The sequence below is a fragment of the Sciurus vulgaris genome, assembly GCF_902686455.1.
Source record: "Sciurus vulgaris genome assembly, chromosome: 15".
Classification (NCBI taxonomy): Eukaryota; Metazoa; Chordata; class Mammalia; order Rodentia; family Sciuridae; genus Sciurus; species Sciurus vulgaris.
Genome location: NC_136476.1, coordinates 54,510,981 through 54,533,745, shown reverse-complemented (window position 1 = coordinate 54,533,745; position 22,765 = coordinate 54,510,981). Strand labels below are relative to the sequence as shown.

Here is a 22,765-nt window from a genome sequence, read left to right as displayed (position 1 = left end):
GAAACTGACAAGCCTAATTTTTTGCTCAAAGATAGTCCTCTTTGATATTCTCCTCCTAACTTAAGTGCAGTTATGAGGGAATAAAGTTTGTCAGTAGCAGATTACATTTCAGCTTTATTTGAAAATAAAATAGTTCCCATTTCATCAGAAATGATATAAAAAAAACCCCAAATAACACAAATTATATTCAGTTATCTTCAGCAACATTATTTCTTTTTCTAAAAAAGTCTTCATGTCAAGGTATCACTAATCTTTCTAGAAATGTCTCGACTGTGACTCTAGATGACTAGCATTATAGTTAATCTTAAAAACAGTTGCTAATGTTTGTGATATACCTTCTGGTTGTTAGGTAATGATAATGTAAAGTAAAAAATTGTGAGAAAATGAGTAAAATGAAATACAAACACAAAAACATAGTAGTTACCATCAGAGACTCCAGAGTCAAAATGTCTGGATTCAAATCCTGGCTCTGCTACTTACTATCTATGAAAAGTTATATCTTTTCCTCCTTGATAAAATGAGAACAACAGTACTTCCTCAAAGGGCTGTTGTGAATGGTTAGAACTGTAAGTATCAAGTCCTTAAAACAATGCCTGACATTATACCAAGTGATCAAATGTATCAATTATTGATATAGTGACATCAGTTTATGGGGAAAACGGCATCAATATGATGGCTGAAATCCTATTGCAGCATGCCAATTCTGATATGTGGTTAAACTTAGGAGAAAGTAAAAACACAGTTTGGGTGAGCTGTTGATAAAGATATAAAACAGGAAAAAAATCCAAAAGAAAAGGGCACATTAAAAAAAAAAAATAAAGATGTGTGGTGCATACCTGTAATACCAGTGGCTAGGGAGGCTGAGACAGAAGGATCACAAGTTCAAGGCCAGCCCCAGCAATTTAGTGAGGCCCTAAGAAACCTAGTGAGACCCTGTATCAAAATAAAAAAATAAAAAGGGCTTGGGATGTAGCTCAGTGGTAAAGTACCCCTGGGTTAAAACCCAAGTATAAAAAAAAAAAAAAAAAATCAAAACCATCAATTAGTATTTACTAAGTGCAATGCACTTCCTTTTATATATAACTGAGGTCTATTCAATAATGCTTTCAGATATTAAAAAATACATAGAAAAGAATATTAGATCAGAAAATCTCTGTATTTTATAAATTTTGAATATAAATCTTAAAACATCTTGATCATTGATGAAAACCTAAAATATTCCACACTATTCTCAAAGATGAGACATCCTTCTTCAGTTTTCAGCTTATTCAAACTTCTTTTTCTACAATAAAAAAAAACATTCCTTACTATCCTTTCCTCCTCTCTCCCTCTCTCTCTTAACAGGAATAAAAGATCTACCTTCTTAAATGGAAGTGAAGGAGAAACTTAGAGGAATAAATCCCTATAATTCGGGCTGGGGTTGTGGCTCGGCCAGTAGGGCACTTGCCTGCCACATGCGAGGCACTGTGTTCTATCCTCAGCACTACACAAAAATAAATAAAATGTGTCCAACTACAACTGAAAAAAATATGTATATGAACATACACACACACACACACACACACACACACACACATAAATAAATGAATAAATCCCTCTAATTCTGGGAGCCTACCTAGTTGATTTGGTAGTCAATGTATAATCCACATGTACAAGGAAAGAGAGCTCTTATTTCCTGCTCTCTAGCACCTTAACTCTCCATTTTTATAACTTTCAACTTACTCAGAATCCCCATTTCTTAAAAAAACAAAGAAAACACCTCTGAACAACAATAAAGACTTATGCCAATGGCATCCATCAATTAAAACTGTCACAAGCCCTTCAGTATTGCCTAATGAATCATGAAATTCTGGGTGCCAACATTATGAGATATTTGCAAACTAAGTCTCAAAGATTTTACATCATATTCTCTCCTTAAGCCCACTAGAAAGTACCAGAAGTTTTAAACCAGATTCATAAGAGATACACCACAAAGAAAATAAATTTTAAAATAAAAGTTTAGAATTTCATTCATAAACCAGTAATTCAAAGTCCATAAAAAATAACAACTAGTTAGTAGAGTGAATTGTTTAAAACCACCAAAAGCAATCCTAATTTATTTTAGCTAACTACATTAAACTATGTATTTATAATCATGCCCTGTCTTCCAGTTCTGGTTCTTGAATTCTCATGGAATTCTGGGGTAAATTTTCTTCTTCTCCCAAGATTGTGACAGCATTATGGACATGTAAGGTAAACAATCCATCACCTTTAGGTCCAGAGTTGTATTATTTGATACTGTAGTAACTGTCAGCCAAAAATTCACCTGAAAATAATTAGGATGTTATAAAAGTACTGCATATTCATTATAAAAATAGAAAATACAGGTAAACAAAAAATAAATTACCTGTACTTGTATCACTTCTGATAAGTACTATATTTCAGAATATTTTATCCTAAACTTATCCCCTATATACAAGCTATATACAATTTAAAATCAACATTAAAAAAACATGAAATAGGCTATAGTTTCAAGAAAAACAGAATAGAAATCAGTCTAAATATTCAGTGAATGTACACAGTGAAAACTACAAAATTTTGCTAAAAGAAACTAAAGAAGTACTAAATAAATGTAAAGACATACCATGTTCATGAAATGGAAGACTTGATACATTAGAGTTAATTGCATGTACCATGAGCTACAGACTAAACCCAATATCAACAATATATTTTTTTAAAATCCCACGGAGAATTTTTACAGGCATAGTCAAGCTGATTTTAGAATTTGTATGAAAAAGGACAGAAAACAGAATAGCAAAAGTAATTTCGTAAAAAATAACAAAGTTTAGCCAGGTGTGGTAAATGCATGCCTGTAATCACAGCAACTCGGGAAGCTGAGGCAGGAGGATCATATGTTGGAAGCCAGTCTGGGCAACATATCAAGGCCGTTTTAAAATGAAAAAAATTTCAAAGTACTGGGGATATAGAGTTCAATGGTATAGTGCTTGACTAGCATATGCAAGGCCCTGAGTTCAACTCCCAGTAGAGCAAAGGAAAAAGAAAAAGAAAAAGCTTAAGGAATCATGCTACTTGATTTTAAGATGTACTATAAAGCTAGAGCAATCAAGATTATATTATGTGTAATAAGACAGACAGATCATAAATCAATGCACACCATGGCCATCTGATTTTTTAAAAAATTTAGTTTTATTGTAAACAAATGGGATACATGTTGTTTCTGTTTGTACATGAAGTAAAGGCATACCATTTGTGTAATCGTACATCTACATAGGGTAGATGGAAGTGAAGGAGAAACTTAGAGGAATAAATCCCTATAATTTGGGCTGGGGTTGTGGCTCGGCCAGTAGGGCACTAGGGTGTTTGCTTCATTCTGTTATTTTTTCCTCCCCCCCCACCCCTCTTTTCCCGCTATACAGTCCCTCCTTCCTCCATTCTTGCCTCCCTCCCACACCTCATTATGTGTCATCATCTGCCTATCAGCGAGATCATTTGTCCTTTGGTTTTTTGAGATTGGCTTATCTCACTTAGCATGATATTCTCCAATTTCATCCATTTGCCTGCAAATGCCATAATTTTGTTATTCTTTATGGCTGAGTAATATTCCATTGTATATATATATATATATATATATATATATACACACACACACACACCAGTTTCTTTATCCATTCATCAATTGAAGGACATCTAGGTTGGTTCCACAATCTGGCTATTGTGAATTGAGCCGCTATGAACATTGATGTGGCTGTATCTCTGTAGTATGCTGATTTTAAGTCCTTTGGGTATAGGCCAAGGAGTGGGATAGCTGGGTCAAATGGTGGTCCCATTCCAAGCTTTCTGAGGAATCTCCACACTGCTTTCCAGAATGGCTGCACTAATTTGCAACTCCACCAACAATGTATGAGTGTACCTTTTCCCCCACATCCTCGCCAACACCTATTGTTGCTTGTATTCTTGATAATCGCCATTCTAATTGGGGTGAGATGGAATCTTAGGGTACTTTTGATTTGCATTTCTCTTATTACTAGAGATGTTGAACATTTTTTCACTTATCTGTTGATTGCTTGTAGATCTTCTGTGAAGTGTCTGTTCATTTCCTTAGCCCTTTTGTTGATTGGGTTATTTGTATTCTTGGTGTAGAGTTTTTTGAGTTCTTTATATATTCTGGAAATTAGTGCTCTCTCTGAAGTATGAGTGGCAAAGATTTCTCCCACTCTGTAGGTTCTCTCTTCACATTGCTGATAGTTTCCTTTGCTGAGAGAAAACTTTTTAGTTCGAATCTATCCCAGTTATTGATTCTTGCTTTTATTTCTTGTGCTATGGGAGTCCTGTTAAGGAAGTCTGATCCTAAGCCGATATGTTGAGGATTTGGACCTATTGTTTCTTCTATCAGATGCAGGGTCTCTGGTCTGATTCCAAGGTCCTTGATCTATTTTGAGTTGAGTTTTGTGCAGGGTGAGAGATAGGGTTTTAGTTTCATTCTGCTGCATATGGATTTCCAGTTTTCCCAGCACCATTTGTTGAAGAGGCTATATTTTCTCCATTGCATATTTTTGGCACCTTTGTCTAGTATGAGAAAATTGTATTTATTTGTGTTTGTGTCCATGTCCTCTATTCTGTACCACTGATCTACCTGTCTATTTTGATACCAATACTGATTTTTTAATGTTGAGAGATGTGGGGGTCCTGCTAACGTTGCCAAGGCTGATTTTGAACTCCAGGGATCAAGTCTTGAACTCCTGCTCAGCCTCCCGAGTAGATGGGACTACAACATGAACCACAACACCCTGCTGCCATTTGATCTTTGACAGAGATGCAAAATAAGTGCAATAGAGAGGAAGGACAGTCTTTTGAACAAATGGCGAAAAGTGAACCTAAACATCACACTTTATACAAAGGTGAAATAAAAATGGACTGTAGATCTGCATATAAAACATAAAATTATGAAATATCTGGAAGAATACACAGAAGAAAAATCTTTGTGATCTGGTGTCAGATGGAGTACTCAGAAATGACACCAAAAGTACAACCCACAAAAGGAAAAATTAATAAAAGGAAAAATTGGACTTTGAGTTTGAAAAACTACTCTGTCAAAGCATTGCCAAGAGAATAAAAAGACAAGCTATGGATTGGGAAAAAATATTTTTGACTTACAAACCCAGTTAAAGTCTTATATCCAAAATACAGAAAGAACTCTCAAAATCCAATAAGAAAATAAAGACCCTAATTAAAAATTGGGAAAGGTTCTGGGCGCTTTACCAGAGGATAAGATACAAAGATGAAAATGAGCACACGAAAGAATTTCCAACATTACTTGCCATTAGGCAAACAAACTAAACCACAATTGAAGCAGATATTACATTAAAATAAAAAATAGACTATACCAAATGCTAGTTATTGAACTGGGGATATAGCTCAGTGGTACAGCACTTGCTTATTAGCATGTGTGTGGCACTGAATATAATTGCTAGTACTGCAAAAGCAAACAAACTAAAAGCTGGTTACTGACTATACTATTCCTAAGATGTTTATAGAATACAGAACATTAAATATAACGATGGAATGTAAATGAACTTATACAAGGTAAAAAAATCATAAAACAAATGTAAACTCATTATAAAAATAGGAAATAAAGATCAATAGACATAAAAGAACTCATTTCTAATTCTGATACTACAGCAACATTTTGGAATATTTCACTCCAATCTCTTTTCTATATGAACATACATACAAATATATATTATGTTTCATATTATTTCACAATTAGTGTTATTTCATTTAATGTACTAGTAACTTCTTTATAATTTGATATTCATATTTACATCATTTCTTAAGTGGTGAAATAATAGTCATGGACATAAGTTACTTAAGTTATTCCCACTGATAAGTATTTTTATAACCAACTTTGAAATGACCATTCTTTACAGCTAATCTCTGTAAACATCCATCAATAAATTTTAAGCTTATCTAAATGTACTTTTCTAGCCTATCTTCCTAACATTGGGTATTATTATTGAGGTAGTTACCTTTTTTCATATTGAGTTGTAAGAGTTTTTTACATATTAATGATAATTACTCTATCATACATATTACAAAAATTCTACCCAAACTGTGGTTTGTCATTTAATTTTGTTAATGGCTTCTTTGGATAAGAGAACAAACAAAATTTGTGGGTAAATCTATTCTCCTTTTCCTTCATGGTTTCTGATGCTATCACTGTCTTCTAAGAAGAGAGCTTGATCTCATTTATTTATTGTTATAATTGGTATATTTGGTTCTATTTTTCTTTTCATATTTTGTGATTTTTGTTTTTTACACTTTTTTTTGTTTCCCATTTTTCCTATCATTTGGTACATTGTTTACTTTGACTCATTTTAAATTAGTAATTTTAAGGTTAGCTAGCCTATTTTTCTTCATGTAATTAAAACAAATGATCTTTTATTTTATTGGAATTATCTATGATCCACAAAATTTAAAATATTAATTTTTTCCCTGAAACTCCTCTTGTTTAAAACCAGATTAACATGATGCATTGTCCCCTGCTTTCAATGTTCACTTCTGCTAATTTTACTTTTTGACTTTTCCATTAAATTCAGAAATGGTCAACAGCTTAGTTGTATCATCTTTTTTCCTCAGAATCCTCCAGTTTCTAAAGATGTCTCCACTGGCTTCTGGCATTTCGCAGTGTATAAGTCAAGTCTGAGGTATATCTGATTTGTGTGCACATGTGTGTGTGTCTGAATGTTTGTATGATTTTTGATTGTTTGACATTCAGAAACACTTGCTCATGTCTAGACCTGAGTCTTTTTCTCTCTCACATATTGGACGTATGATCTTTTGACTAGAATTTTCTTTTTATGATCTGTGAAGAATGTGTCAGGATTTTCTCAAGTTTCCTATTTCCTATAATGACTTTATTTCACTTGAGGACATCTCTATTTTCTTTTTGATCTACCAATTCTCTATATATTCCCATAATGCTTTCTTATTGGCTAAAAAGAGATTTTTGTCAATCTAGCTAGTATTAGGAGCTGTGGCAGTATGTGCTAAGGATTTCTGATCAAATCAATTGTGGAAAAGTTTAGACACACTCAAGTTTTGGTTGTTCTGTGAGGAACAGGGAAAGAGTTACAATTACAGAGATCTACAAAGTAGCAATGTTTTGTCCCTCTGAAAGTTGTTATCTACTCCATTAAAAGAACATTCCTGGGGCTGGGGATATATCTCCAGTTAGAGTACTTGCCTTGCAAGCACAACACCCTAAGCACAATGCCCTGGGTTCAATCCTCAGTACTGCCAAAAACAAAACAAAACAAAACAAAACAAAACAAAACAAAACAAAAACAACAACAAAAGTACCATTCCTGCCAGGCACAGTGGCCTGTAACTATAATCCTAGCAACTCAGGAGGCTGAGGCAGGAGGACTGCAAGTTTGAGGTCAGTCTCAGCAACTTAGTGAGACCATGTTTCAAAATAAAAAATAAAAAAGGACTAGGGATACAGCTGAGTGGTAGAGAACCTCTGGGTTCAATCCCCAGTACAAAAACAAACAAAAAAAAAATATTCAAGTTCAATATATTAAGATAAAGGTCCTATATAAGCATTCCTAAACCAGGTAACACAGTTGTGTGTAGGACAGTTTTGTGTAGTAGGGGTAATAAGAATGGCAAGACGGGATTTAATATTAAGACGCTGTAGTTTATTTCATAATTGATTCCTATCTAAAAGATCACAGACTAAAGAAAAATAATAAGCATTTAGGAGAACACAGGATGAGGGAATAAACTTAAAAACTGAGTTGCTGGGTTGGGATGTAGCTCAATGTGTACGAGGCCCTGAGTTGCTAGCACTGCAGAAAAAACAAACAAACAAACAAAAAAAAGAGTCATTTCTTCTTCTATGTCAAAAACTACCTCACTACAATCCATTAGTGTTCTTAGAGTATATGTTTTTCCATTAATATTTGTAGATTCAGGAATATTTTTGTGTTATTTAATTCAAAGGTCCATTAACTTAATATTCTTATTACATAATTTACTTAAGTTTCTTCAACATTTTAAGTAGTTTATTATTGTTATTATTATTATCCTTTTTTGATACCAGGGATTGAACCCAAGGGTGCTCAACCACTGAGTCATATCCCCAGATCATTTTATATTTTATTTTGAGACAGGGTCTCAATTGCTTAGAGCCTTGTTAAGTTCCTGAGGCTGGCTGTTGTTATTATTTTTATCATGGCAATAATCAGCAGAAGGCTGTACAATTAGCCAAGATCATACTTATTATTAAACTGAAATCTTGCATAAATAATTATCTTTTTCTCTCTTTTTAAACAAATGAAACGATAAAAAGAAAAATCAAGGCAAAGCTAATTTTCTTCCAGTTCTCTCTCAATCTGTTCCCAGTTGGCTGAGGAAATTGCATGTTCATAATCTGGTATATTTTTTGCCCCATTTATTGTAAAGTTTGATCATACAGAGACAGTCCTGCCTTTTCTTTGGCGAAGAAAAGGGCCTGAAGAAAGGGAACTGTCTTTGTCCTCTACAAAATTCTCTGAACAGTTTCTACGAAGAAAATGAACCTGTTAATAAGATACACTTGCAGTGACTAATAGTAGGCAATAAGGGATATAGTATAGGGAGAGGGAATTCTTCAGGATAGAGAGGACCACAAAGGAAACTTTGGTAGAATTTTAAAATAAGGGCTGGTTTCTTCTTCAAACTTTAAATGTCCTAAGTTATACAACTTCAGTTTAAGAAGTAGAACTCACTTACATAAAGTTACATATATCTGTAAACACAAAAAGTTTTATATATTCAATTTATTAAGTGGTTGGGAACAGTTCCAATGAATTATTAATTGTTGATTTTGGGATTTACTCCTTGAACAATGAACACATATGCAATTTTCACTAACATTATCATGAGTCATGCACCTGCCTATCAAGAGCGTAGGAGGAGACCTCTAAGGATAGAAATCTAATTTTCTTGGGGATTTTGGGTCTCTCAGATAAGCATTTTATAAGCCTATTCAATAATTATCTTTTATTAAGCAAATCAACGATCCCAATTATGTTCCCTTGCTCCAACATTATGTTTAAATAACAATAAAATGCTGTGTAAAGTGAGGGCAACAAAATAACCTAAATCTTATTTTCTTTATTCCCAAAGGCTGGTGCAATGCTCAGCTGTCAGCAGAACTATACATTCAACTGAAGGTGCACATCTATTAATATAATTCTGATACTTCAGTTTGTTCAGAGACCACTTTTCACTTTCAAAATTATCCCTTCTTTCCTTAGAATTGTGCCTTTGTATATCCAAATTATTTTGTGCACCTTAAGGAAAAAAACAATATCAAAACAAACAAACTGGTAAGGGGTGCCTTACTACATTTAATTTTTACTTATTTTCTCTTACCTAGAAATTTTCATTAAGTACCTTTAAATGTAATCAATGGTTTGTCTTGACTTCAAATAAAATCAACAGGAATATTAGTTTGTCCATGATTATTTAAATTGCAAAAAGCTATCTGAATCTTTAATCTTTTCTTGAATTTGTCCTTTCAAGCCACTGAAAATGACAGTATATTTTTCATTACAAATTACAGATTAGTTTTCCATACAAAAGCTGGTAGTTGACAGGACCAAAACACAGGATTGGAAAAAATACCTATAGTATTCACTTAAAATGAATATATTTAGGAAAATTATTTGATAACAATGCTTATGTTTTAGAAAAACTAGAGTTGATTATTATACATCATGGGAAAGAAACAACAACAACAAAAAGGATTTCCTTTGCTTTAGAAATTTCATTTTTATTTGAGTATGCTGTAGGTATTCTGACTCTTGGAAAGCCTGTTGTACCTTGATTTTAAATATTACCAGGGAAGTCTACCTCTTAATGAGTCAAGCTGAGACTGTCTCAGTTTGTATGCTAAGTTTAACAACTCTCAGAAGCAACTGGAGGTGGGTGGGATCTATCATCTCTAATTCATTCACTGATTTATTATTCAATAATCCTATTGAGCTCCTATATGTGTGAAGCAGTGTTTTTAGAAGTTATCACAGTGAATATCTAAAAACAGACATTGAACTTACATTCTAATTAGGGGAGACAGAAAAGAAATACAATACAAGATACACATGTCATAGAGAAAAACAAAGCAGGGAAGGCTGAATATGTGGAAATTTGCTATTTTAATTAGGGTGGATGGGGAAGGCCTTTCTAAGAAGGGGGCATCTGGGCAGATATAGGAGATAAGGGAGTGAGCTGTGGTGGATTTCTAGGGGAAGAATATTGCCAGTGACACAAGGTATAAGTAAGAGCATGTTTGGTATTCGAAGGAACAGTGAAGAGATCCAGTTAGAGGAAGCAACAGGGATTACTACAGGAGATGTAGTCAAGAAGCCAAATCACATACAGTCTTTAGGGCCAATTATAAGAATTTTAGCTTTTACACCTAGAGAGGCACAAAGTCATAGTTGAGGATTTGGAATAAAGGACTGATTTAATCTGGAAAATATTTAAAAAGACTACTCTAGCCAATTGTTGAAAATAGAATATGAAAGAGCAAAGAGTTGGGAAACTGTTTATAATAATGCAGGCAGCTGATGCTCATGGTTTGTGCCAGGATGACAGTGGTGGAGATAATAAGTAGTCAGATTCTAGATTAAGTTGTGAATCACTCTTTTTTTTTTTTTTTTTTAATATTTGTAGTTGCGGTAGACACTATACCTTTATTTTATTTATTTATTTTTATGTGGTGCTGAGGATCGAATCCAGTGTCTCACATGTGCAAGGCAAGCACTCTACCACTGAGCTACAATCCCAGCCTGTGAATCACTCTTTCTAGGGTTAAAATAATGTATTAAATTAAAATGCAACAGAAAAGTAGCCTTTCATAAGTGAAAGAGATAGAGTAAGAAAGAAGAAACAGTTCAGGAATGGCTAGAGATTTCCTTCCTCAATTTGCATTATCTTCAAAGGTAGCAAGTAGACAAGTGATCAGAAAATACAGACTCTAGTAGATACTTCAGATCCATAAAATTATAAGAAAACTCAGTCTAGATCAAGAGTTCCTATGGCAATACTCTGCAGCTGATATTTCCAAAAGCAGGTGACATGTTATGTATGACAGGCACAGTGACTTGGCTCCATTTTATGGTCTATGTCATTTTCTATATTCCCCCAGTATTATCAGCAAGTCACTTAGCTTAGCATCTTGTACTCTTATACTACATCATCATCACCATGATGTACTCTCATCATATTCTGCATGGTTCTAACATATTTACTCTTCTTGTTATACTAAGAGCACCTGCCAGGAGGGCAGGGATCATGTCCTATTTATCTTATTTTTCTGGTAATTAGAATACTGCCTGGCATGTAGTAAGCAACCAGCAAATTTTTGTTAAGTAAACAAATGTAGAAAGTTTATTTAAGTGGTGGAAAACTGAAAGTTAAGTTAGAACTAGTCACTATTACACAAAGCAAAATATTTGAATTAAGGGTCTTTAATTCAAATCTTGGCTCACTAGTTCAGTCAATACTCAAAAAGACTATAGAAAGGTTAAGCAGAGGATGGCATATGAGTACCATTTACTGCTCCTGGGAGTAAAATAAATGTCATTTTCTTAAATAACTATATGGACAAAAACAATACTCAAGTAACAGTCCATTCTACATTAGATAAACATAAAATGATTTGCACTAGCAGCTTTGTATTTCCTGCTGAAAATCCCTAAGATTAAACTTTAAAAAAGTTAAACATTAAGACACTAGTTTTCAATTTTATGTATATATTTAACTGAAGAAACATGCACCAAGTACCAAGAAGTTGAAGACTATATAGTTTATATTGAATTCTCTTTTTTAAAATAAGCATGACTGCTAAAAATATTTATTATACAACAGATGAGAACATTTTCTTTCAAGCATCAAATACATAAAGCAAGGAATCTAGTAAAATATGTCCCATGAATTATTCTCTCTCACTGAATTTAAAAATGACTTAGAAGAGTGACTCAAGTGCTGAGTTACCCAAAAGATGGCATGCTATTCTTCCACACAATAGTCATGTGAAGGAGCTATTTAGATGGGATGAAGTAAAGCACCAAGCAGGGAATTTGGGAAAAAAATTGCAAAAGAAAGAATTTAGGAGATAAGGGTTTTAATTCCACCCAACTCTGACTGACTCCATCATTACGCTTTAATTAAAAAAAGGATGGCCATCTCAATAAGATGCTGAAGCTGGGATGGTCTCCTATGAGCAGCACAGTTCTGTGGTGTAACAGAACTGGTTCTGTGGCTAAAAAAAATCAACCTTTTATACCGTTTTCTTGATTCTCAGAAGTTCTTTAAAAAGTGACAAATCTTTTACTTATCAAACTCTGATGCTTTAAATATCATGAGCTTGTTATCAAAGATATATAACATTTGCAGACACAAGACAGAAACTTGAAAGATTCTCTGGGCAGGAGTTAAACTCACAGTTGCAGAATGTCACTATGTAAGCTTTCTTTATGTACATTCACAAAGTTCTCATCATTTTGCTTTGAGACCTTGGACAAAGCTTAACTTTGCAGTGTCTCAGTTTTTCTTCTGTAAAGTGGGAGTCTTAAATAATATGTATCTTGTATGCTGGTTGTGAGGAGTAAATAAGTGACTCAGTCACAAATGTCTATTGAGCATCTGTTATATGCTGAGGATACAGCAGTGAATAAAGCACTCTTCTACTCCTGTGTAGTGCTTAAAACACAGTAAATACTCAATTAATTATAAATGTCATTATCTTGGAAATGTCAGACAGCTCAAAGAGTAGGACTGTGAGCAACATGAATGTGCACACACCTTTTAGACTTCTTGGCACATGTAAAATTTGTTGGCAACATGAGAATCTATGGCAAATTCAAAATTGGGATTCTTTCCACACTCCTCATTCCTGTCCTTTGGAAGGTACTACTGGTATAAGTTGACTTTAGTAGGTCATGGGCTATATTTTTATCCTTTACATTGATAACTGTGGAATTTCAAATACTTTTGCTATGTACCAGTTTTCAAGAAAGAACCTTTCCTTACAGAAAAGACCTGAATGTGACTCATCACAAATTCTCTTTGCACATATGTTATCTGGTACTCTTGCATAACAGAGGTGAGGTTCTGGCTACTGGAACACACAAAGTAAAACTGGAAGTTTCTTATCTCCTCAATTTATTAAGGGTTAGAGCATTGATAGTAATTTGGAATTTCAGAAGTCTTCTGTGAATGAGCAGAAAGTCTAAGTGAGAAGATGAACATGACAAAGCAAGATAGAGAGTAGTATTGTCAGAGGCTATGATAATACACAGGCATCTACATGAAGAAGTAGAAGTAATAACTTGGAAGTAGCCATGGCGAATAAGGAAGAGGTGGAGTCTATCATGTCATAAGTATATGGTATCTGGGTCAAGGAAGAACAAGCAGCAAGCATTTAAGAGGGCTGTAGAGGAATCAGTACTTTCTGTGGAAAGTGAGGTTTCAAGACAGATCTAAATCATGTATGGGAGAGGCCAAATAGTTCCAGCAACCAGAAATGGCTCTGCTTCCAAGTGATTCCTCCTGAAAAGCTTCTAGGTGGCAGAAGGACTCTGAGTCAGCAAAAGCCCATGGAAATCCTACACCAGGTGGACAGGCTGGAAACAGACCCCAATGTCCAGAACCTTTATCATGTGATTACCCAATCCCCCAGTAGATCCCAGCAGATTTACCAGGGAAAGGTATTGCCTTGTCTGAAGTGGGTCACAGATTAACCCTATCTTAAAGATTTACTAATCCTCAATGACATTTTAGATAACAGTTTAACATATATTAGAGGCCAAAATGAAAAAGTTAAGATTAGCTATAGATTTAGCTCATAGTTGATTATATAACCTTTTACAAGTCATTTTTAACTGTTCTGTACTATAGCTTATTAGAAAAATGCAGGCAAGTAAGAGTGTATTTGTAAGAGTTCTTTGGAACAAAGGAATAAAAAACGGATGCTGTTAAACATAACTGCCAAACTAGAAAATCTTCCTAAGACAATCTTCCTAAGACAACTCAATGCAGAGAACAACAATAAAAGAGTAAAGCAACATAGAATTTATCATTTTTAAGACTTGGTTAATACAGAAAAATAAATTTAAACTACTTTGGAATGAACTGACCACTTCTATCTCTATATCTAGTCTTCAGAATTAGAACATTCAGCTTAACAATATTCAACCTTATTAGTGGCCTAAGCAACAAAGATTTAATACAATAAAATATTTTCTTTTTATCTGATCAGCTGGATTGGTAATACTTAGCATTGATGGGCACAGCATTCACTTCTCTACTGCTGGCGGATGAATACACTGGTACAATTTTTTTTAGTAGAGTAATTCATAATACTTATCCAGACATAAATGTATGTATTTTGTAATTTCATAGCTCCATTTAAAGTGAGACCTATTATGCACATGTCGATAGACTCACACAAACATGAAACAGATGTTTACTTTAGCATTACTTAAAAATGAATATTATAAATTTACTGGTAGAATTACAATGAATAATTATCATGTTATTTACATGAAATACATACATATCAAACACTTGTACTATTTTATCTGAAATTCATTTCTACAGAAAGCCATATTATTTTTTTGAGCAAAAGGTAGACTTCAATATAAGAAAATAAGATGTTTGTGCTTTTCCATCATGTCTTTGAGATGTCCACATTATAAGAGAAAGATTTTTATGAAGAATTTTAATAGTTAAGTAATGCTTGAAAAAAGAGAGCTTTCATGAATGTCCCTTTAATCAATTAGATCACCAACTAGATATGAGTATGAAAAATGACTTTGCACTGATTAGCTCTTAATACAAAATAAACATATGTTACTGTGTAGTAAGGGATGCAATTAAGCACTAAAATGACAGACCCTTAATGAGACGTTCATTAGGAGTAAACTGAAAGTAGAAAACTATATATTCCACAAAGCTGTATTTATTTACTTTAAGAGCCCTCTGGTCTCTGAAATTGTGATGAGAACTGGCCTCAGCTTATACATATTTATGACTGAATGCAATGTTCAATATAACATTTTTAATGTGCTGTAAATAAATGAAATGTTGTCTAAATTACTTTTCCTTCTTATTCCTAAAAATAGAAGTATTCAGACTAGCATATTTAAAGTTTTAGGTGGATTGTCCTTCTTGCCTAATACTATTTATTATACCAGTAAAAAAAATCATCAACAAGAAACATCAAATCAGACTTCCTATGAACATAAGTAACTGCTCAGTGTGTATATATTTTCATTTAAATATGCATGCATATGTATATAAATTTTGCATGTTATTTATTACATAATTCTTTAACACCTTTTACTTGGTAAGCACATCAAGTAAAAGGACTAGCACAGGCTTAAAGTATTTAGTGATGCTGCCTCCTCAGGCACATATTCAGTAGAATTCACGCCCTGATATTCAGAGTACCGATTTGCACGTTCACTGTCCAAGAGTATATGACTACCATCTATACAGGGCAAAGTAAAAGTTCTTTTACATATACTAACTGATAGTTGCAAACAGGTACACTGTCTACAATTAGTTATATGCAGTTTACTCACATCAGCATAGTGGCCTATCATATCACACCGGTCACATCGTTTTCTCCAGGAAGACCTTTCGAGACATCTATGAGTGGAAGACATAGGCAAAGAACAGTCTAAGCAAAAGCGAGCTGGACAGGCATACTGAAGGTGTCCTCTCTCGGAACAGAGGCAGCAGGGGCGGACTTTCTGTGGCAGACAAACAGAAAACCTCTTTAGCAAAACACTTCAGTCTCAAATGGTAGAAGATTAATATTTTTCTATACAAAAAAAATTTCCATATTAACTTGTCTTAACACAAGTTAACACAAGTTTTAACACAAATTATTCCACATTAGCTTGTTTTAACACAAGCTATTTATATGCTGTGGTGCTACAAAGTCTTAGTCTAAATGTACTGTTAGTAGGCATGCACTACTTATGTCTTGTCTTACAGGAATGTTCAGAGTAAAAAGCATCAAAGAGGAAAATAGGATGATGAGGATATCTGGAAGCTAAGTCAGAGGAGGAATAGATACAGAAGAGGTAGTTTTGCCTGAAACAGCAAAACAATGATGAAATATATGCATTGTTCTCAACTATTAGAAAGACAGTCATCTGGAAGAGGGAATAAGTAAGGAAAGGAAAAATCTGTTTAGACCTTACTATATGTCAGGGAATGTCTAAGAACTTCATTTCTGTGTTGCTCCAAAGACTGATGTACCTGCTTAACGTAATTTATATTGACATAATTTATAAATGACTAAAAATTACAATTCTCTAGAAATGAAAATTATCCTGCAATGAAACAAGCTATTTCATAAGGAATTTTTGAAGTGAAAGGTATCTCAGGAATCATCTTATTCAGTCTTCTCATTTTACAGACAAGAAAACCAAGGCAAGAGAGTTAAATGATTTTCCCAAGGTTGTATGATCAGTAAAAGGAAGCTGGAATTAATTTCAGGTTTTTCTGATGCTTACTTTAGTGTTCTTTTCCTCTAGGCCAGCCTGTGAGCTACATGAAATTTAATATACATTTATAGAAAGATTTGAATTCTAAGCTTATAGGGTTCCAACACTAAAATTTTGACTTTAACAATGTGAAAAGAAGCATTATATGTTCAACATACTTGTGGTAGGGGGCAGTTTTTGGATAAATGGCCACATTTGTCACAATTTCTACAGGTAACGTTTTTGCTGGCAGAATAGTATCGGCGGGTCCATCTTCCGGATGATCTGTTATTACCTATCTGGGCCTAAGAAGGGGAAAAAAAAGTCAAGAATTAAAAAAAAAAAAAATTCATTCTATTTAATAAAAATTTTCCTTTTAAAAGATAACTATCAGTGAGTAAAAAAACATCAAACATGAAATCAGTCCCATTACATTTTTTTCATTTTATAAGGAAAATAGATTTATTTTGACTTATGTTCTGAAGTACAAGGTTTAGGGGCCTCATCTGCCAGTGACCTTCTTGCTGGCAAAGTCTTGAGGCAGCACATGACAATTACATGGCAAGATGTAGGGAATATGTGTATCTATGTCTGTGTGTCTGGTCTCTGTTCCTCATATAAAGCCACCAGGATTCAATTATGGGTGTTCCAACCTAATGATCTTATCTAAACCTAATCACGGTTTAGAAAATCAGAATCAAAGTTTTCATCCTTGTCATGTCACTAACATATGACTTTGGGGATTAAACTCCGTTAGGAATTTGGGATGGGGGAATAAACCATATCCAAGTCATAGAACTCTCTGACCAGAAAAGTCCTATAGGACTCCAGTACCAAAACTAGTCCCATTACTTTTTAAAGGGAAAACAATTAATAGTCACATCTGTTCAATTTTGAACCCAGCAACAGAGAACTTCATGATCTCTCTCTTATTCTCTAAAAAGAGGTAGAAAGACATTAAAGGGATACCATAAAGACATCAAAGAGATACCATAAAGATAGCTTTATTCCTTTCTACCTGTCCCTTCTTTTATACTTTTCACATAATTTCTTCTCTTTTGTATCCTTCTCCATTTTTAGTTCAGATCTAGCAGAGGTACTGATATGCATCATTTATACATTCTGGTGGCATTCAGAGTCAAATCCATTGCTGACTTCTATATCTAAATCTATATCATGTATTTCTAAAAGAAAAGTCTGCTTAAATTTTTAGTTAGAGAATAATGTTTTTATGATGTTATCTTTTATAAAATTATATAATCACATAGCTGCCAAATACCTCCCCCCTTCTTTTGAACAGCTCAGGGTTATTGTTAATGCATACAAGACTGGATTATAATTTCTAAAAGGGAAAGACCCATGCTACCATAGAGACTCAATTCTAGCTGTATTACATTCTAGTCAAATTCTAATGTCTGCAAAGGAATATTAGTAAAAATACATCATATGGAATACCTGAAGAGGAATATGTAAATCTCAACCATGCTTTCATCTCATTTGGCAGAACCCATCTTTGACAATCTTCATCTATTTGTGATTCTGATGACTTGCTAAGTAGACAGTTATAAATTTCTATTCTTTTTTAGCATCTGCCACAAGAAGATCAATATTTGACAATGTCAAACACCTGCCATATCCTAAATATAGACTAACCATTTCCTTACACTGAAGAAGCAGTTATTTCCGGTGTTGTTCTTTAGTGGTACCAGGACATGTGGGCTAAGAGGACTCATTAAGACAGAGAAGAAATAGTAAAGAACCTATATCACTATGCCTATTAATCAGCTGATAAAAATCAAAGCTGAACCTAATTTCTGAAAAGTCAGATCACCTAACATACTGAAATCAAACTTGCTAAGCCACTTTGACCACTGCTATTTTAAAAATATTTGATCCTTTCAAAAGTTATTGTAAGGAAATAAAAGGAAACCTTGCATCAAAGGAAAATTAATCTATCATCCAAAATTTCAAAAAACAATGACTTTACCTCAATGTCTTTGTCACTGATGAACCAGTTTACATCATCTTCTCCTACAAAACAAATAAAATGTTACTCAACCTTGTCACCTTTAAAGCACTTCCAGATAGACAACAGATTACCTGATTTGTTAGTACTCAGATTGGATTCTAGAGGCATAGTGAGAAATGCTAAATACCTTAAAATCTGTTTTTTTTGTTTGTTTTTTTTTCCTGTGCTTGGGATGGAACTCAGGCCCTCGTGCAAACTACATAAGTGTTCTACCACTGAGCTACAGCCCTAGCCCTAAATACCTTAATTTAACTCTTAATTTTGCTCCCTAATCAGTTGTGTGGCTCTCAACAAGTATCTGACACCTTCAAATCTGTGAAATGAGGATAACAGTATTTGCCCTGTCTACCTAAAATGTCCTGTGAGAATTGAATGAGATGTGAAAAGGCTTTGAAAGTCATTAAACTATAAACAAATATAAATTACCAGTGAAGGGACCAACAATCCAACAGAAGATGCAGAAAGAAACCTTATCTGTACTTCCTTATCTGACCCAAACAGAGCTTTACTGAGAAGTAGCCTTGCAGGAGATGTCCAGTCATGGAGATGAGGTAACTGACTGTAGGCACTGACACATTCCAAAAAAATTTGTGTAAATAAGTTTCAGCAGAATCTTCCCCACTATAGTCCTCTGAACTGCCAAGTTTGGTAGAAACTTTTTTCCTCCCAACATTAGCATTTACTATGTCCAGTAGTTTTCCATCCTAGGTGCCTTTCACTGTGACATTTTAAAAAACCAAACTTTGAATATTAGTTCATTATTAAGGTTAGGAATTTTGCAATAGATTTAATAACACCAAAAACAGTGAAATAAAGGAGGCCAAATATCCAGAAGCCATTGATTATCAATCTAAAAATACAACTGTAAAACCTGGAGGGGAAGGGGAAAAAAAAAAAAAAAAAAAAAAAAAAACCAGTAAATTTTTCTTATCAGTTGTTTTCTTTTCTTTGCACTGTCCTTTTAAAAACCTGTGAATGGTTGCCATCCCTTTGGCCCTCCCAGGGCAAAGGAGGAAAAGGACCTATGACTAATGCAGAAGCTAAGGTGTCAACAAAGGACTGAAAGATTTTTCTTTCCCCTAAGGCAAAGTAAAGATTTCCTCCTTCCTCCTACCTCACTACTTTCCTCCATCTCGAAAACACAAATCAAGGTTAACTTGTTTCTTTGAAAGGAATTTTGAAGAGACACGAAGTAATCTACATTTTCCCAGGCCTACCAGGAGTAAGTGTCTAGAAATATATATTTAAAAAAATACTAAGAAAATCATAAGGCTGCTTTACAAAAAGACCAATCCATAGGAAAGCAGAGATGCTGTGCTGATGATTATTTTCTTTATAAAATTTGGAGGCTGAATCCATACACTGAGAGTGAAGAATACATTAAATAGCAGCAGCTTGTATTTCTTCATCATCATTATCCATACTATTATTATTTAACTCAAAAGGTCCAGATAAGGAACATGCTTTGCTATAACTTTCAAAGCAGCTTTCTATATCTCAGTGACCTTCATCACTGAAATTAAAAATGACCATTTGAAATCATTTAATTATGAATGACTTAATACTGTTCTTAAAAAAAGAAATAAATACAAAGCCAATTAAATACAAAATAGCAACTGTGACTATTCCAGAACCCCCAGTAAATTTACCCATGAACACAGAATAATGAAAAAGGTCTGGGAGAGTGAGATAGATTCCATTTAGATTGTTTTAACATTCCTGTGGAATTCAACAGTATTCTAGGTTATTATATTAATGACTCCTAAAAAAAGTTATAATATATTCTTACTGTAGAAAATCTACCACTAAGTATACAAAATAGATTTCAATTATAAATAAAAACAAATATATTACCAGGATCACTTGAGCCAACTCTTGGCCTTTTCTCAAGTTTCTGATTTTTGTTTGACTTTAATAATGACAGCTGACCACATCCCTTGCTTTTTTTTTTTTTTTTTTTTTTTTAATTTTTAAATTTATCCTATTCATGTCTGAACTCCAAATCCCAACCCAGCTTGTCTAGGGAAACTCATTAGAACTTTCACAGCCAACTCCCACTTGGTTAAATTTTGGGAATGGGAATTGATAGAAACCTGGCTTCTAATCTTAACTCTGCCTCTAATATGTGTGTGGGTGTGGCTGGACAGATTACTTATGCTCTCTTGGTCTATATAATAATAGTTTGGATTAAACTGCATTCATGGTACCTTCTAACACTGTTTCTATATTCTAATTTTCTTTCACTGCTGGAATCAAATGCAATGCTACTTAGTACAATTTACCTAACCGTTCCAGCCCTTTGCAACAACCAGCATACAGTTCCTTGCCTTAAACACAATTTGCCATAGGGCCCAGGGCCACTCATCTTCCATGTGTCTACCACCCAATTTATAGAATGTAAAAATAGGCCTGCCTAAAGTATACAACTAAGATTACCAAAGGATGCATATTATCAATTCTTAGTTGCTTTATAAGGCCTTGGTCTTGGTGATATCTGGGATTATGATTTTTTTTCAGACTTCAGAACAGTGATCAAACCAATAGCTGATAAATCTTTCTTTGCATTACATTAACTCAGTTTAGCAAATACCACAAAAAAGATTGAAAGATTACAATGAGCAAGGCACTAGAAGGAAAACAAAAATGAATAAAAGCTTATAGACTAGTAGAAGACAAGGTGATAAATGAAAGGAGGAGTAAAAAAGAGATGACCAAACAAATGATAAGGTAAATTTAGGACTGATAATATTCAAATGCAAGAGAAAGAGGGAAAAAAGTCACACAAATTTGGTCTGTAAAAGGACACTATTGAGGTAAACTTGACATATAATAAAATACAGTGTGTTGCATTTTGAGAATTGTATACACTACTGTAACCACTCCAAAAATCAAATCAGTCCAAAATGTTACTTTGTTTATATCTGCAGTCAGTTCCCCGCTCCAATTACTAATTTGCTTCCTGTCACAATACATTAATTTGCCCATTCTAGGACTCCATGTAAAGGGAATCATACACAATGTACCATTTTGTATGGTTTCTTTCTCTTAACATTTTTGAGATTCATACATGTTGCCGGGCAGTGGTAGTAGAAGTAAGTTTTTTTTTTTTTTTTTTTGCAGAGCAGAATTCCATTGTATCGATATAACATTGTTTAGCTATTCATCTTCTGATAAACATTTAGGTTGTCTCAAGTTTCCAGCAATTATAAACAAAACAGCACAATAAATGCAGTAAAAAACTTAAAAATTTTACCGATGTTTTTAATTTCCCTTGGGAAAATATCTATACCCAACAGAATTGTTGGGTGTCAAGAGCATATCCTTGGGCTGGGGTTGTAACTCAGTGAAGCGCTTGCCTAGCATATGTGAGGCACTGGGTTCCATTCTCAGTACCACATATAAATAAAATAAAAGTTCATCAACAACTAAAACAATTTTTAAAAAAGCATATCCTCCCAAAGGCCTTAAAATCAGCATACTAGGGCTGGAGTTGTGGCTCAGTGGTAGAGCACTTGCCTAGCACATGTGAGGCACTGGGTTCGATCCCCAGCAGCACATAAAAAAACTAAACAAACAAAATAAAGGTATTGTGTCCATCTACAACTAAAAATATTTTTTAAAAAATCAGCATACTACAGTGACACAATCACATCAATGTTTACAGCAGCTCAATTCACAATAGCTAAACTAGGGAATCAACCTAGATGTCATTCAACAGATGAATGGATAAAGAAAATGTGGTATACATACACAGTGGAATATTACTCTGCTTTAAAAGAAGAATGAAATTATGGCATTTGCAGGTAAATGGATGGAGTTGAAGAATATCATGCTAAGTCAAATAAACCAATCCCCCAAAACCAAATGTTTTCCCTGATAAACGGATGCTGGTCCTTAATGGGGAGGGGGAGGAGTTTAATGGAGGAACTTTAGATTGGGCAGAGGGGAGTGATGGGAAGGGAGGAGAGGAAGTGTGGAGGTGGGAAGGATGGTGGAATGAAGAGAACATTATTACCCTATATACAGGTATGATTGCATGACCGGTATGACTCTGCATTATGTACAGCTACAGGAATGATAAGTTGTGCTTCATTAGTGTACAATGTGTCAAAATGCATTCTGATGTCATATGTAACTAACTAGAATTTTAAAAAAAAGCATATGCTTACTTTTACTTTTATAAGAA

At 34.0% G+C, this 22,765-nt stretch overlaps 1 protein-coding gene across 2 annotated transcripts in view; it reads right to left on the bottom strand.

Moving 5' to 3' along the window:
- Positions 1-22,765, bottom strand: part of ZCCHC7 (zinc finger CCHC-type containing 7) — a 230,835-nt gene that overhangs the window by 32,733 nt on the left and 175,337 nt on the right. For both annotated transcript variants that reach the window (XM_079113549.1, XM_079113550.1), the window contains exons 3-5: positions 18,538-18,581; positions 16,730-16,855; positions 15,639-15,809 (exon numbers count right to left, since the gene is read on the bottom strand). In XM_079113549.1, the coding sequence (XP_078969675.1) occupies positions 15,639-15,809; positions 16,730-16,855; positions 18,538-18,581 (341 nt within the window). The remainder of the gene's footprint in view (positions 1-15,638; positions 15,810-16,729; positions 16,856-18,537; positions 18,582-22,765) is intronic.